General features: G+C 48.7%; 8 protein-coding genes across 8 annotated transcripts; 5 read left to right on the forward strand and 3 right to left on the reverse strand.

Moving 5' to 3' along the window:
- Nucleotides 1-803: 803 nt before the first annotated feature.
- Nucleotides 804-2,408, forward strand: BDQ94DRAFT_171231 (uncharacterized protein; the record flags this gene model as incomplete). The annotated part of the gene is made up of 4 exons (XM_026771704.1): nucleotides 804-870; nucleotides 917-1,241; nucleotides 1,310-1,399; nucleotides 2,270-2,408. 4 exons carry the CDS (start codon nucleotides 804-806, stop codon nucleotides 2,406-2,408), a joined length of 621 nt encoding a protein of 206 aa, XP_026625492.1.
- A 186-nt stretch (nucleotides 2,409-2,594) lies between these two features.
- Nucleotides 2,595-3,057, forward strand: BDQ94DRAFT_42397 (uncharacterized protein). Its single transcript, XM_026775731.1, has one exon. It carries the CDS (start codon nucleotides 2,736-2,738, stop codon nucleotides 3,015-3,017), a length of 282 nt encoding a protein of 93 aa, XP_026625493.1. The 5' UTR covers nucleotides 2,595-2,735; the 3' UTR covers nucleotides 3,018-3,057.
- On the reverse strand, nucleotides 3,057-3,815 carry BDQ94DRAFT_42394 (uncharacterized protein). The gene has a single exon (XM_026775730.1). The coding sequence runs from the start codon at nucleotides 3,781-3,783 to the stop codon at nucleotides 3,097-3,099; it is 687 nt and encodes a 228-aa protein (XP_026625494.1). The 5' UTR covers nucleotides 3,784-3,815; the 3' UTR covers nucleotides 3,057-3,096.
- A 404-nt stretch (nucleotides 3,816-4,219) lies between these two features.
- On the reverse strand, nucleotides 4,220-5,520 carry BDQ94DRAFT_179392 (aspartate aminotransferase, cytoplasmic; the record flags this gene model as incomplete). The annotated part of the gene is made up of 2 exons (XM_026773367.1): nucleotides 4,220-5,299; nucleotides 5,359-5,520. The coding sequence occupies 2 exons, from the start codon at nucleotides 5,518-5,520 to the stop codon at nucleotides 4,220-4,222; spliced, it is 1,242 nt and encodes a 413-aa protein (XP_026625495.1).
- Nucleotides 5,521-6,844: 1,324 nt separating this feature from the next.
- BDQ94DRAFT_145314 (acyltransferase family protein) lies at nucleotides 6,845-9,240 on the forward strand. The gene has a single exon (XM_026766618.1). It carries the CDS (start codon nucleotides 7,052-7,054, stop codon nucleotides 8,678-8,680), a length of 1,629 nt encoding a protein of 542 aa, XP_026625496.1. The 5' UTR covers nucleotides 6,845-7,051; the 3' UTR covers nucleotides 8,681-9,240.
- A 1,513-nt stretch (nucleotides 9,241-10,753) lies between these two features.
- BDQ94DRAFT_171235 (uncharacterized protein) lies at nucleotides 10,754-11,250 on the forward strand (the record flags this gene model as incomplete). The annotated part of the gene is made up of 3 exons (XM_026771705.1): nucleotides 10,754-10,964; nucleotides 11,041-11,138; nucleotides 11,194-11,250. 3 exons carry the CDS (start codon nucleotides 10,754-10,756, stop codon nucleotides 11,248-11,250), a joined length of 366 nt encoding a protein of 121 aa, XP_026625497.1.
- An 886-nt stretch (nucleotides 11,251-12,136) lies between these two features.
- BDQ94DRAFT_171236 (alpha/beta fold hydrolase) lies at nucleotides 12,137-12,927 on the reverse strand (the record flags this gene model as incomplete). Its single annotated transcript, XM_026771706.1, has 2 exons — nucleotides 12,137-12,772; nucleotides 12,829-12,927. 2 exons carry the CDS (start codon nucleotides 12,925-12,927, stop codon nucleotides 12,137-12,139), a joined length of 735 nt encoding a protein of 244 aa, XP_026625498.1.
- Nucleotides 12,928-13,465: 538 nt separating this feature from the next.
- BDQ94DRAFT_171237 (HpcH/HpaI aldolase family protein) lies at nucleotides 13,466-14,418 on the forward strand (the record flags this gene model as incomplete). The annotated part of the gene is made up of 4 exons (XM_026771707.1): nucleotides 13,466-13,597; nucleotides 13,650-13,801; nucleotides 13,865-14,100; nucleotides 14,156-14,418. 4 exons carry the CDS (start codon nucleotides 13,466-13,468, stop codon nucleotides 14,416-14,418), a joined length of 783 nt encoding a protein of 260 aa, XP_026625499.1.
- Between the last annotated feature and the right edge of the window lie 1,028 nt (nucleotides 14,419-15,446).

The following is a 15,446-nucleotide window of genomic DNA, read 5'->3' on the forward strand; positions in this document are numbered from 1 at the left end:
ACAGTCATCGGCACATGGCCTCCTCATTTCGAATGACCAGTACTAGTTCTTGATTTAGACTGAAATGCGACTTTCTGGATCACCGCCATCCAACCTAGAAGCCCACCGTCTGTAGACTATGATGCTATACTGAGCAGTAGCCACTAGGCGGCCGAGAGGGGCAGAACCTACGAGCTGGTTGCAGAAATATTCGAACAAAGAAAAGGGTAAACGAGTGAAGCGAACAGGACTCCTGGGTCAAACTAACGAGACGACAACCCCTCGCTGTGATGTGATACCCTACGCATACTATATATATATGTATCTACTTGCGATGATTCATTACCTCTAGCGCTCGCTTGTATGGTGACTCTCCTACAGCATACAAGTGTCGGCTTTTTATATACAATGTGAGCTAGCGTCCCACTTAAGGGGGAAGGACACACTTATGATTGATCAAATCGTCGTGTTAGCCAAAACTCACAAAACTTCCCTTATAATTATTGCGTCCATAATGTTCGGATCCAGGGACTGGAATAACATTGTTTCGTGTGTGCTAGTGGCAACAGTTATCGGCTTTGCAATAGTGGCATCATGTTTGGCGAAAGCATCCCAGATGCCCCTCAACTTTCATGGAGGGTCAGGAATGCAGTGGAAAGACTGTGGCGTGGCTAACAACCACTCTCTCCAATGTAAGTATGCCATGTTTTTAGGCCTGTTCTGAAAGGCCGGCTTTGACGCGACAGGAAGGCTCCAGACTGGATGTTCCCATGGACCACTTCAGCCACTCTTCCGACAAGTCTTTCTCGATACCCATCATCAGAATGCTCGCCAAGAATGCATCTGCTACCGGAGATAGACATATCTTTCTAAACCCGGGGGGACCTGGAGGTACGTTGAGACTTCAGTCAGTGCTATATTCACTGATATGGTGTAGCCAGTGGAGTGGGCTTTCTTCGTGGATCTGCATATGACCTAAATAAACTCATCGGGGAAGGTTTCCACTTACTGAGCTTTGATCCTCGTGGCGTAAGTGGATCGATACCGAAAGCTGTTTGCTATCCAAGCAACTCCGAACGCGCTGCCGCGTTTGCCAGCACCCCTTGGGACCTTAAGTTTCAAGCTGGTGAGATGTACACTAGAGCCGAGAATAAGGTAAAGGCCTGTGAAGACATGATGGGCGAGCATGGAAAATACATCAGCACCCTGCAGATAGCTGCTGATATGAACTCTATCCTCGACGCGATAGGGCAGCAGCAGATGTATTACTGGGGACTTAGTTGTCTGTTCTGTTCTGCCCCCTGACTCGATAATTGACTAATGAGCATAGATGGAACTACACTCGGTCAGACATATACGCAATGTTCCCAGAGCGGGTCTCCCGAATGGTGCTGGACGGCGTGAGCAATCTGGATGAATGGTACAATTCCTTTTTATTTGAAGAGTCGTTAATTGATACGGACAAGATCATTACCGGCTTTATCGAAGAATGTTTCAAAGCCGGAGAAGTTTGTCCGTTACGGTCAATCAAGGGGAGCAGTTTAAGTCGGCTAGCCGCCTTCAGTCCTATATTGATGGGTTTTTACACGAACTCGAAAAAGAACCAATTCCCGTTTACTTGAAAAGCACGAATTATGGTACCATCACTCGACGAACTCTAGTGACGAACGGGATATTCTTTGCAACTTTACAAGCCGACAATTTGGCCATCCTTTGCCAAGAATCTGGCTGAATTACTAAACGGCAATACGACTCCTGCTTACAATGCATATTCTGAATCATGGGTGCTGAAGTATCTGGTGGATGAATCCACTACCTTTATAGGTTTGAATGATAACCGGAAAACCGGCAAGAATGCCCCTGTTCATGGTATTAAGCCAGTCTACCATCATATTAGCTCGAGACCGGAAATGTCCTATTTGGTATCAAGGTATGAAGGATCTGATATCTACGATCGAGCCTCGTGGTCTATTCCGACAACCCATGGATTTCATCCTCGGTACTACCCAGAGTTTCCCCGGGCGAGGACATTCGAGCCGATACTGATATTGTCAACTACTTGGGATCCTGTATGTCCATTGATATCTGCAAAAAAAGCTCAGAATAGCTTCGAGGGCGCTCGTCTAGTTGAACAGATATCGTATGGTCACTGCACTCTCAGCATGCCCTCATTGTGTACTGTGGGGCATTTGAGGCGGTATTTCGTTGAAGGAATACTACCGGAGCCCAGAGCAACGTAAAACACAACTTCTCTCCCAACTTGATGACTAAATACTAACTGAGTAAACAGGTGCGGCATTGATGCTGAGTATTACCCGTCTGCTCGGGGATCTGCAGTGTCTACATTGAGTGTCGAAGAGGAGGATTTGCTCAGTAGTCTTCATGCGTTGGCAACAAAAGATGTCTTCCTTGTTAGAAGCCAGGTGTAAGGGCGAAGCTAAATTTTAAGGTCGAGAGCATTTGTTGCTTTGCTTTAGTGTCAGCCATACTTAGTACTTGACACTCAGTCGGAGAGGGCTTTTGATACGTAGTGTGGCGGATCTGGCTCATCTGTTGGTAGGGATATCAGCGATTATCACACATGAATGAAGAAGTAATAGAATTCAATTCTTTTTGCTGATGCACAATGGTATATGATGGAAACTGAAAAGCATTATATACACTTGAGGAATATGATACACGAGGACTTTGCCTGTGGTGAAGACCAGCCAATGGATTAGCATGGATGAGCATTATTTGGTCTCGGATTCAAAGGTATGAAGGGATATAACTGGTGTCCTTGTTGGTTGCACCCACTGCAGGTTGTGCTAGCTGTCGAATGTATGCTTTTGATGCAACCACCAATTAAAGCCTTGGAGTATCGGAAGCCTTCGAGCAGCAATTTTTTTCCTTCGGTGTCAGTTGAAGTCCAGATGTCCGCCTGGCTGGGCTACCTAGTAATCATTGCCATCCCCTTCTGCCATAGAATACTTCTTTCACCCTGCCATATGCAGGATAGTAGGCAGTTTGCCCGATTGAAAGGCCTTTGGAGACACTAGACACCAACAAGCGGCAGAGGCTGGGATGAAGACATGTAGTCGTCGACTAGTCTCAGTGGTTCCAATGGACCGTAGCCATTCAATCAGAAGCAGTCTGCCCAGCACTCTCCTCGGCCAACTGTTTCAACGACCTCTTCTCCTTCTCAATACCATTCCGCCGTTGAGCAACATCACAAAGCTCAATATTCCCACACTCACACTCCCCATTCCTCAACCACCGATACGTAAGACTCCACCTATCTTCTCTCAGCCTCACCGAACCATCGGGCATCGTATCCGTCTTGCGCTTCTTAATCCCATGCGTCCAATGAAGTCTCGCATCTCCAACCATCGCCATCATCGTCCGCGGCGTCAAATCCACATCCACCCGCTCCTCCGTCTTTCCCTTCCGGAACTGCATCAAGACCGGCGCACCCAGCGACAGCGCATACAGCTGATCCCACGCCAGGTGCGCATCTACATGAGGCGGAATGCCACTTCCCGGCGGATAATACTGCAGACAGACCTGATCCGGGGGACGGGACTCCGTCGTGGGAATCAAGGGCTTCAGCCAGTCTGGAAACTCCTTATAGGGTATCTCAGGATCTACTCCGAAGGTCTTATAGTCGAATGTGTAGCCGTAGTGGAGAGATGTGCGCCCGCTGCGGTCGGGCCACTTTAGTTCATGGCGGAAGATGGAGATTAAATGCTGCTCGTGCTCGGGAGTGATGAAGTCTTCTTGCCAGAAGATTCCACGGGGGGTGAGGGGCAGCTCTTTCATGCTCATTGTTTGGTCCGCTGCTGGGTTTTATATTTGTATAGGCAAGTTATAGATGGGTTATACTGTCGGGCAAATCCTAATTTGGGAAGAATTTTCCCGGACTTGCCCCGCGGGGTGGAACTAACCGGATTCGGTATCTGGGAGTTGGTGGGGCCAATCAGATTGCCGCTATCTGATCTAGATGTGGACTGACTTATGCTGGGGTCAATTGATTTGGTATACAGTTCAAGTGAATGACATGGAATAGGCCAGATGTATTCTGTGAATACTCTGTGCGGTATTTGCGGGAGTGTGCGATATCCTACTTGAACAAACAGCCCTGGTTGCACATAGTAAGGCGAGTCATGCTATTCCTAGAATAACTATTCATGCGTCAACCATGATTATGAACATACAAGTATTAGGTTCAATAGTTGTATAATATGCTATTAAAGAAATACGTTCAGCTAGAATTGAATTCGATCACCTCACCATATGCACTCGCCACATACTCAATATTCTTCTCGTTCAGCCCACAGATACTCACTCTCCCGGAAGGCAAGAGATAGATATGAAACTTCTCCCGCAAACGAGTGACCTGTTCCTGATCCAGCGCCGTGTAGCTAAACATACCAATCTGGCTCTCCAAAACCGACCAATCCCCGGGCGTCCCCTTGCTTTCCAGCCTTCTGCGAAGCTCACGCCGCATGTTCTTGATTCTCGAACTCATAGTATCCAAATCTCTCAACCATTGACCTTTCAACTTCTCATTCCCCAGGACAGTCTCAACAATACTCGCCCCGAAGCGAGGGGGATTGGAGTACTCGGAGCGAGCGAGAGCAACCAATTCCGAGCGGGCACCCTGAGCTCCAAGATGCCGCGGCACGACAAGGTGGAGAGCACCTACACGCTCGCCATAAAGTCCGAAATTTTTAGAAAAAGACTGAGCCACGCAGAGGCCTGGACAGTCGGGCTGTCCATCCAAGATCAGTTGCTCCACGAAAAACCGAATTGACCAGGCATCACCGTCCACGTCGCCTGTAGCAAATCCTTGGTATGCGCTGTCAAACACAACGTATAGTTTCTTCCGCTTCATTACCTCCGCTACTTGTGCCCATTGCTCGTGGGTGAGGTCCACACCTGTCGGGTTGTGTGCACAGGCTTGCAGGATCACTACATCTCTCTCCTCGGCGGTTGTTTTAAACACTGAGAGCATTCCTTCCAAGTCCACTCCCCTGGTTTTTGTGGAGTAGTAAGGATACTCTGCGATAGGGACCCCGACGTTGGCCCAGATAGTCTTATGATTGATCCATGTCGGCGAGGGTATGAATACCCGCTTTGGGCGAAGATGATGTGCTAGAAAGTGTGCAGCCATGTGGTTTGCGCCTGTTCCTGAGACTGTTTGGATGGAAGCGATGCTCTTTTCTAGCTTTGCGGTAATCTCGGATCCGAATGTAAGGGACTGGGCTAGGTTAATTAGGGCTGGGGAGCCTGCGATGCCGAGATATTCATGGTTTTGACTTTGAGCGAGGAGCTCTTTTGCCTAAGTCTAAGAGTTAGCTTTTCAATAGCCAAAATAGAGTCCTGGCAGTATTAGCGAACCTCTCTCACGCTCGGAAGTACCCAGGGTTGGCCGTTCTCGTCGCGGTAGGCCCCTGCTATCAGGGATACTTTGTTTGGGTGCTGGTCTGCATCGTACTCTGCCATTAACCCGAAGGCTGTATCTGCTGGGGCAATAGGCAGGCCAAGGTATTGCTCGCTCATGTTCGGGGTCTGTATGGTTGTGTTTGCTATGTTGCTGGTGAGTGGCAAAGCCTGGGAAATGATGAAGAGGGTGCCAGTGATTTATTGAGAGAAAACCGAACTTATCAGCCATTAGAAAATCATGCTAGCCATGTATTTAGATAGTCTCATTATTTGTCCAGTGCAATCGTTTCGGCCCAGTGACATTTTTACCGGCCTCCGAGGCTTGCTGTCATTGTTGGTAGTCGGCACAAAGTATTCTTCCCGGTGGCTCGGAACCGATGCGTCGACACTACTCGGCATTGCCAAACTCACATCCACAGACACCGTATAATCATAGAGCCGAAGATATCTCTCAAACTGAAAAATTTGACTCTTGCAAGAACCCAAAGCCAGCAGACTTAGCGCTGCGGGCCGGCAGGTGGTCTGGATATAATGATTCTCAAGATTTGCGCACAGCCCAACTGAGTCCAGTTCGTGATGGTTTTAGACAGCATTGATATGGTTTACAAACCACGATAAGTTAATGATTGCGCTTCCAAGGATTGCTTGAGCCTAAGCAGTGTTCATCCAACCATAGCTGGTTCTATCCTACGGCTAGTTGCCGTTTGCCGGAGCACCAGAGCCAACCTTAGCAGCATCGTATGCTACATTTGAAAGTCAAGTTCCCTATATTTGCTGAATATACTGAGATCTAAAAGTGCCCTAGTCGGTAGGTTCAGATGCATATACGTTTGTTACAAATATTTTAGACTAGTGGGAGATGAGGTGAAACCTTTATGGAAAGTAGCAGTAATGAATGGCATTGCATGAGCCACCACTGATTGTTGCCTCGGACAGCCCAACCACACCTTCACAGTGACAGCTTTATAACGATATGTCAGCGCTTAATCTAAAACTCAAGTCTGGTTTTTGAATGGCGTGAGCAGGATTATATATGATGCGCTTGTCGATCACCAGGACACGGGACAACATGCCACGTCATCCACAACCAGCCAGTTCAGGGTTGTGTAGATAGTGGCTATTTTGTACTGCAAAGATCAAGCCCGATTACTTTGGCTAGACAATCGGCGATACAAGCACGATACTCAGATTAATATCACTTTCAAACAAAATATAACAATAATGTCAAGTTTGAACGGGGCATTGACTCCAAACTTGCAAGGAACTAGTTGCCTACTTGGGTATAGTGGTAAGACTCAAGTCACCCGAATACACTAGTCCCAAAGTAGTATAAGTGCAGAATCCTCAAAGATGCAGGCGGTGGGGATGGTCCCCTGTCCCTGTTGAAAGTAGACTATCGCCCTGCTCGCCTCCACCTGGTCTGCTCTCTTGAGCGCGTTCTAGATCATCCATGATTCTATTCTCATCTGAACACCTCCTCCTCTACCCTACTCGGTACTTGAGTGAGCCCCCGCCCTTTCCGCATTCTGACTGAATCCTCAATCGCTTCGAATTCATCGCTGGTTGCTGGCTCAACCTCACCTGTTCCGCGCGGTAGACGCATCTCCTGCCTTTTCTCCGACCGACCGGACGTCTCTTTGGCGACAATATGTCGTCGACTGACAATGGCCTTCTATCCCCACCGCCAGTCCATAATATCCCCCTCAATGATTTAGAATCCAGTCGCCCTCGCCGTTATCACACCCCAAATTGGTCCGATCTAACCGACCCCTCGGCTCTCGCTCCTCATGTCAAGCAGCACATGGATAACGGCATCGACCGTCTGGACGACTTCTTCACTAAGGTCGCCATCTTCATAACTCCGAGTTACTTGCAGCATCATGTTGGCGGCAAGTCGCAGCCCCCGTCTAGACAACATGCGATCGCAGCGTTGGATGGTCTGCGCGGCTGGGCCTGCCTGCTGGTCTTCAACTTCCACTTCCTCTTCACATATACCTGGAAGGTTGCCGTGGGCTGGGGATTCAACAATGAGAATTTCAGCGTGCTGCAGCTCCCTATCATACACATGCTGGTCTCTGGTCATATAATGGTGGCTATCTTCTTCGTCATCTCCGGTTATGTGCTCTCCTACAAGCCATTGAAGTTGATTCGCAGTCGCTCCTGGGAACAGACCTTCACTACCTTAGCCTCATCTACCTTTCGCCGCGCACTCCGTCTCTACATCCCGTCTGTCGTCGGCATCTTATTGGTCTTTATCGCGGTCCGGTTGGGTGTGTACAATTACTCACATAAAGTCCTCGTAGAGGGCCACACCATTCTCGGCACGAACGAGCAGCATCCTCCAATCATGCGGTCCTTCTACAAACAATACTGGGATTGGTACCTGACAATCGTTCATCTGATGGATCCTTTCAACTGGGCTCTTTACTACAACTACTATAATCCCCATCTGTGGACCATCCCCGTCGAGTTTCGCAGCTCTATCGTGCTCTTCCTCACCCTCCTGGGCACCTCTCGCTTGACAACACCCGTACGTATCTCGCTTGTCAGTGGCCTGGTTTGGTTCTGTATGCGCTGGGGTCGTTGGGACATTGTCCTCTTTTTGTTCGGCATGCTGATGGCGGAGGCGGATCTTATCAACGGCACCTGGGAGCGACCTGCGAATGAGAGCGAATCGAAGCCCAGACCTGGGCACCGACACTTCCTCCCGAAGCAGCAAAATGCCCTTAGACAAATACTACCTTTCCGTCTCTCTACCCGCAATCTTTGGATCGGCCTCTTCGTCCTCGGTCTGTATCTGGGATCCGCCCCGAACACCGGCTACAAGTGGACTCCCTTCTACCGTTGGACTTGGGAGATTACCCCTCGAACCTACCCGGAGCCGCATCGATTTCCCCAGACCCTGGGCGCTGTACTCATTGTGTTCAGCATCAACCACTCTAAGGATCTCCAAAAGCTCTTCATCCACCCTGTCTCACAGTACCTAGGCAAGATCTCATTTGCCTTCTACATTGTCCACGGGCCCATTCTCCACTCGCTGGGTTACTCTCTCATGCCTAACATCTGGGCCGTCGTTGGAAAAGAGACCAACTTCCAGTACTGCCTGGGCTTTTTGATTGGTTGGCTCATCTGTCTTCCCATCTCCCTCTGGGCTGGTGATGTCTTCTGGCGTGCGGTGGATATTCCCAGCGTGAAGTTCGCCCGTTGGCTGGAAGACAAGCTCATCGTGAAAACAGCTAAGCCCGAAAGCTCCAGCTCGAACTCACACCTGCACTAGCTGAGTGCATTAACGCTGGATGTTTGGTCATAGCGTTGGCCTGCGAAGTCCACCGCTTCATTGTAGGCTCTAACCTCCATCATCTTCCTCTGCCTAATTCACGAAGCGCGCTCGTAATGGCTGGATTCCCCAAGCTAGCGAGCAGACGCCCGCCCTCAAGTGAGGAACTCATCTCTGTATCCTCACCACATGCAGTGAAACAATTGAGATTTAGCGCGAACACGGATTAGTGACCTGCAATGGAGCGACCTTGACACAGCGGATAACGGGAAATGAGATGCAAGTGTGGGGTCAGCTGGGGTCGCAAGTGCGTCTTTAGGGGTGGATCAAGTATTGATGTGAAACGGCAGACGGCTGTAAAGAAACCGATGCTGCCACTTGTATATCTTGAAGCGTTGTATATAGAATCGCCGTCGACCTGGCTGAGAAGTCAGTAGACGGTCATGTAGCTCGGCGCCGGCCGCCAGCCCCAACAGCTCCGGCATGGCCCGCAAGGCGCCGAAACGGAGTAAGGAATGAAACCATGATCAGTCAGATACAGGACTTCTGATTAAAATGAAGATGTTACTCTACATTGATAGTGTTACTCCTGTCGACCCCTGTTCTCCGCGCCCCCGCGGAGATCTTTTGGAATGGCCAGCAGTTGTCTCAGTTAGCCTGGGGCTGGCTAGCTACAAAACTTTCAGCTCTATTGTCGCGGTCCTCTAGGATGTGTATACATTTCACTAGCATTCGTGCAGTATAGCCGGTTTCTAACTACTATCTATTGAGTCAGTTGGTAGTGCGGTGACAAGGTCGGTGTTTATCCATGAGAATGAGTACAAGCTGGTGGCATGCAAGCGAGATGTTGCTGCAATGAATGATCATACATTCCCTGCATTAGCTCCTCGTGAACTTCTTCTATATACCAGCTTCTGTATATATCAATCGCCCTCCATCCTATCAGGTGCTGATTTCCGCTATCGCGGGGGTTCCACTATGTGACTGCTACTTCTATCTCACAGAGTACGCTGCGAACCCGCTTGTTACACATCCAGTACACCATCTCAGACTCTTACGTTGCCAATCTCTCGGTTAGGAAAATGAAGATCGAGAGATCGGAAACCCTGGCACTAGTACACTGCCAATCCAGTAAATGAAGATCATCCAGCCGGATTTGCTGTGAACCAGGTACAGAAGGTTTGAATAGACTCTAGCTGCTCCGTAGATAGTTGAAGATCGCTGCAAAGATCAACAGGGCCATGAAAGACAACAAGACCCGGTGATTGAACGAACCAAGCACCGTGCTTGCTCCAAGTAACCTGTTGGTAGACTGCATAATGCAGATCGATGCTGCCTCCGCAGATCGTCGCACGGGGTTCTCATTCTAGCTCCTGCCCTCGCATATCAGGCTATGCAAATCATGGGGTTCGGGTGCCTGGACCCCGTGTTCCTACAATAGTCGTCATCGGTTCTGAAGAAGACAACGACCATGCCAAGATCCGATTCATAGCAAAACAATCAGCTAGCATAACTTATCCTACCCAGTAGTGGTATCCAATCTTCCTTCCATAGGGGACTACCGTTGTCTGTCATCCCCAGTCGATATCTACCTCACCGCCGGATGTCTGTCTTAGCCGGTCTGCGCATGCTAGGAATGTCTTGCCCAGCCCTTGTTTCAACCCTGCCTGCCAGTTCCCCAACAATGTCAGCTTGAGTTTCGGAACCCCAAGCCAAAACATCTATCCCCTCATGCTGTGTGCTGTATAGCTAGCTTCCTGTCTCTTCTGATTATCCCTTGTTAGGTATCGATCTGCTAACAACCCATGGAGCTAGCTACAAGTAAGGGCCGCTGTCACTGCAGGAGTCTCAGCATTGACAAATAACATGTCACCTTCTGACGTGAGGGGTGGAGGTACCTCAGCTGCCTCCGATACTACTATGTTGTGAAAGTGAGGTCGCTCCCCAAATCAGAAGGGACATAAATACCGTCGACTCATCCCGGGATCATAGCTTGTTCTCCAATCGCTCATCCACAGGATATCCAATCCAGATCATTTGAGATATTAAGTCACTACGACTCAAAACTCCAAAATGAAGTTCATCCTCCCCGCCGTTCTCTTCCTCGCCTCTGCCGTCTCCGCGCAGAACGTCGTCCTCGACTACAGCGACGGTATCCCGCTGTGCTGCACCACCCACGACCTCGTCTCCGAGGCCGAAGACGAAGTCATTCAGCAGGTGACCAGCGCTTTCGAGAGTGACGGCGGTGGTGCCTGGGATCTTGGTGAGGCCATTGCGGGTGAATGTAAGTGGACGCCATATTTTAAGCTGGGATGGATAGCATAATTGGGAATTGAAATTAACTGGATTGCAATTCATAGGCCAGACTGCATTCCCCACTGGCTTCGCTGGTGGCAACCGCACCGACTGCCCCGAGGACCTGACTGCCATCTGGTGCAAGAAGCACGCTCCCTGGACCGTAAGTATTCCAACTTGTATGGATTCAGATGATTCAATGCTGATGCCATTCACAGTTGACCATCAACGGTACCTCGACCCCCCGTGATGCCCACGGCCAGTGCCACTACTAGATAGACTATTTGTCAATGACGAGTTATGGAATGTGTTGGGCGACAAAAAGATGACTGATGTTGAGGAGAGTCTAACGAGGTTCAATGAGGAAATGATGCATCGTGGTACGACTAGATAGATAGATGAAATGAAAAGCTTCATCGCATAACTCTGTTGCTGATCCTGAGATGGATTTTACCTCTGACACACCCAATAACTAGTAACAGAATAAATAGAGAACATATGCTAGGCTAGCACCATTCTTGGAGTTCGGCTATTCCGACTCTAAGAAGCGCTATCATTGGATTTCCTTTATTCAAGCATGCAAGGCCCTTGATACCCCTTGCATAACGTGACCGAGGTAGAGAAAAGGGTATTTTGTTGACTTGCCTCAAGTAGATAATGGAAAGAGCTGTTCTGCCAAGAACAAGGACTAGGGTTGACTGGATTGAGAATATTAGGAAGTAGGTTGAACATCATATACTCTTAGGGAGAATAAGTGAACTGCGGGGATAATTGAAGTTTCAATTAATGGGAGGTATGTCAAGAAGGTTAAGGAGATGAAACCTTGCTCACACCGCAAGTCCCAGTATCTACTGCTGTCTCATACCGGCTAATCGTGATAAGCCACTGCCTCTAATGCCATTGCCTCGCGTAAAGAGAATAGGTATTCTCGTACGAATCGTTCTTCACTAAACCTCCAGCTGTGCCAGAACAACCAGTATAGTGCTAGAAAAAAGCATTGTATCGACGTGTTCTTGTGAGTACTAGCTGCGCCAATGATTTAGCCAGTCATCAATACCATTACTCGACATAATATATATAGTCTGTACCCCTCCTACCTACTAATATCACTCTATTAATCTGTATACAATCTATGCAAATCTATAATCTACATCCCACACCTCACGCTCTACCGTCCAAAAACCCAGCAATCCGGCGATACATCTCCACCGGATTCGAATACATAGGAAAATGCCCACTTTCAACAATCATCGCCAACTCAACTCCCTCCTTCTCCAACCTGGGAAAATACGATAACCCCCGATTCTCCTCCCCAAACATAAACATCTTCCTACAGGGCAGCTCCAGAAACATTCCCATCAAATCCTCCTCATCCGACAAATTCACCATCGACTCAAAGATCGGCCTAACAGCAGCCGGCCGGACCCTCACGCGCAATGTACTTGCATACAACGGACTGGCATACGACTCCGCCGTTGCCGTACGGACAATAAAAGCATCCATAAACGCCCCCGGATCATCAGCCGGGAACTGTAAGATCTGACAACTAAGGAAGCAGTCCTCGGGGGCCAGGTTTCCCTTGATGTCGACGAAGCTCAACACACGATCGGGGAGCCTATGCGCCAGCAGAAGCGCAGTAAGTCCGCCTATGGAGTGGCCCATGAGGTGGAACTGATCGATGCCGAAATGCGCGAGGACTGCTTCCGTGGTGGCGACTAGGAAGGGAATGTCGACGACGGAAAGGTCGTCGGTAAGTGAGTGTCCGCACCCGGGGGCGTCGAATGCCAGATAGGCATACTGTTGGAAGGATGGATGCACGATTATGTCGGCTAGGCGAAGCCGTGCAGGAAGACGATTGGTGGGTTGGAGTTGAGCTTGTTGTTCTGGATGGTGGAGATTTCGAGGCGCACGCCATTGACTTTGAGCGGGATGGTTGAGTATGTGAGCGGCATGATGGTGAGGGGTATGTGCTTTGGCAACCGCGTGTTGATCCGACGAGGGTGTTGCTTTGCATGATTCGATACTTGGACAAGCTATACATGCATCCTGACGTCAATTCATGGGTTGACGGACGTCGGCGAAATGTCGACTTGCCGGTCCCGCGCCGTTGCGGGAGGGGCCGGATATAGATAGACCCCTTTTGCCCTGGGTTTGAGTGCTGCTGGGGAGAGTGCCTTTTGACCGATCAATTAGAGTCTAGACATGGGGATTCGGAGATGTGAAAATTGTGTGTATAGGAGAAGGCAGATAATAATGCCTGGGCTCTCGGTTGAACTCCGATTCTACCGTTCGGAATCTGTCAGACTGTCCCGATGCTTACTGTTATAATGTTTCTCATTGCAGCTGCTCTCCGGCACATGTAGTTGATTAATTCTCCATTCCTTCTGTTATATGACCTTTTCTCCAAGATAATCCTACGTCGAATCATAACAATTATCCGAGTTGTATTCTACACACCTTACCAGCAATTCATACTAGAAATACTCAGCCATGACAGTTGCAACATTCAACCCGCAATTGCGACTCCTTAATGCTCTCCGAGCAAATGCAAAGCCCATAATGACATTCCTGGGCCTTCCATCTTTCCGCACAGCCCAAATAGTAGCCCAGACCGGCCTTGACGTCAGTAACTATCCCACCCATCAATCTACCCGTTAAGCTGATAATCAAAAAGGGCATTATCATCGACTGCGAGCACGGGCACATAAGCGATGACTCAATGCACAGCGCAACAGCAGCTATAGCTTCATTAGGAGTATCACCGCTTGTCCGTCTGCGAATGACTCACTCGGACTTAATTAAACGGGCCCTGGATGCCGGCGCACAGTAAGTAGCACTCCAGTCTACCTATTATTGATATATAATATACGTAACTAATTAATATTCAAGCGGAATTGTGGTCCCGCAAATCAACACCGCTGAAGAAGCCCAAACAGTGGTCTCTTACTCCAAGTTTCCCCCACAAGGGCTTCGCGGACAAGGATCGGCCTTCCCGGCGTTTACGCACAGTATTGATCTCCCGACGTATATCAAGACAGCGAATGAGACCTTGATTACGTGTATTCAGATCGAAACTAAACAGGGAGTTGAGAATGTTGAGGAGATTTGTGCGGTACCTGGTGTTGGTGAGTTGCGCCCATACTCGTTTGTTGATGGTGTCAAGTGGGCTGACTAGAATAGATATGATTTTCATTGGGCCAAACGACCTAGCACTGTCACTATTAGGTTACGTGCCCGCGAGAGGTGACGAGCCTGAGTTTGTGCAAGCTATTGAGAAGATTGTAGCTGGGGCTCGGAAACATGGGAAGTGGGTTGGTAGGCTCTCAAATAATGGGACGTTGGGCAGGGAGCACTTGAAAGTCTTTGATACGGTGGCATTGAGCTATGATATTCGGGCGATGCAGAATTGGTATACTAGTGAGTTGCAGGTGGCGCGGTCGTGATGCGTTTGGAGTCTTTGGACGGTTTGACATATCGGGTCTAGATTTGTGGAGACCGTTAACGCCAGTGGAGGCTCGTACTCATACAATTATCCTTTTGAATGAATACCCATCAATTAAGTCTTCGCTTAGAGGATCATATAGTCGGCGTTTGTTAAACTTCGTTAGGCTTGTAATCAAAGCGTTGTCATGCCAAGATACACATATCAGGTATGAAGTTAAATGAAGTCATGGGAGGGCACAGGGTCTTCGCACTAAGATATGGCAGTATGGAGCCTATATCACCGTAAACTTTTCTTCGAATGATGGAGCTGTTCTGAGGACCTTGCTTAGGAGTGTGTCGAGTGGACTCTGATATTGTCAACCCTAGTATAACCGAAACATCGCAGGGGCTCGATGAGAGAGAGGCAGAGTGTTGTATGATACTCAGGCGAGATCAATCATGGTATGATGACAGCCAAAAATTGGACGAGTAGGGTGTTTCGTTGTTGTCATCCTCAAGTGTGGGTATAGAGGTATTGTGAGAACCCTTGATGCCAACAAAGTGGAGACAGTGGAGCACTCTAGCAATATCACTTCCAGATTAACCTGAGACATGACAAAGGACCTTGAGAGCAGAGAGGCAGAAGGGACTAGGGTCAATGTGTAAATCGCTTTGGTGACATAGAGAGATATGTAGTGAGATGTCTCTGTTCAGGCATGAATGACGGCTCATATATCTAATCTCTGTGTATCAATATCAAAGCGCTGTATCTTTGTATCAGGAGTGCTAAGAGAACTGCATCAGATCGTCTTGCAGATCGTGAAGAGCATAGAGTATCTGAAGACTATCAAGACACAGCCACTAGGTCCCCGAGCAAGGAACGGACCATTCCTTAGCCTTACTAGGCGAAGAAAACCAAAATAAGCTGGCTTGGCTGTCAGCATGAATATTAATATCTCACCCTGTGGATATTATACCGGAGATAGATCTGTAAACGCTGTGATTAAGATGTAAGCATTCATCAAGGTGCTCAATTGCTCTCAACTTT

This window comes from Aspergillus welwitschiae (genome assembly GCF_003344945.1).
Source record: "Aspergillus welwitschiae strain CBS 139.54b unplaced genomic scaffold BDQ94scaffold_19, whole genome shotgun sequence".
Lineage (NCBI taxonomy): Eukaryota > Fungi > Ascomycota > Eurotiomycetes > Eurotiales > Aspergillaceae > Aspergillus > Aspergillus welwitschiae.

Coding starts and splice junctions, on each gene's coding strand:
- BDQ94DRAFT_42397 (XM_026775731.1), top strand. CDS start 2,736: ATGAAGGGATATAACTGGTGTCCTTGTTGGTTGCACCCACTGCAGGTT.
- BDQ94DRAFT_42394 (XM_026775730.1), bottom strand. CDS start 3,783: ATGAGCATGAAAGAGCTGCCCCTCACCCCCCGTGGAATCTTCTGGCAA.
- BDQ94DRAFT_145314 (XM_026766618.1), top strand. CDS start 7,052: ATGTCGTCGACTGACAATGGCCTTCTATCCCCACCGCCAGTCCATAAT.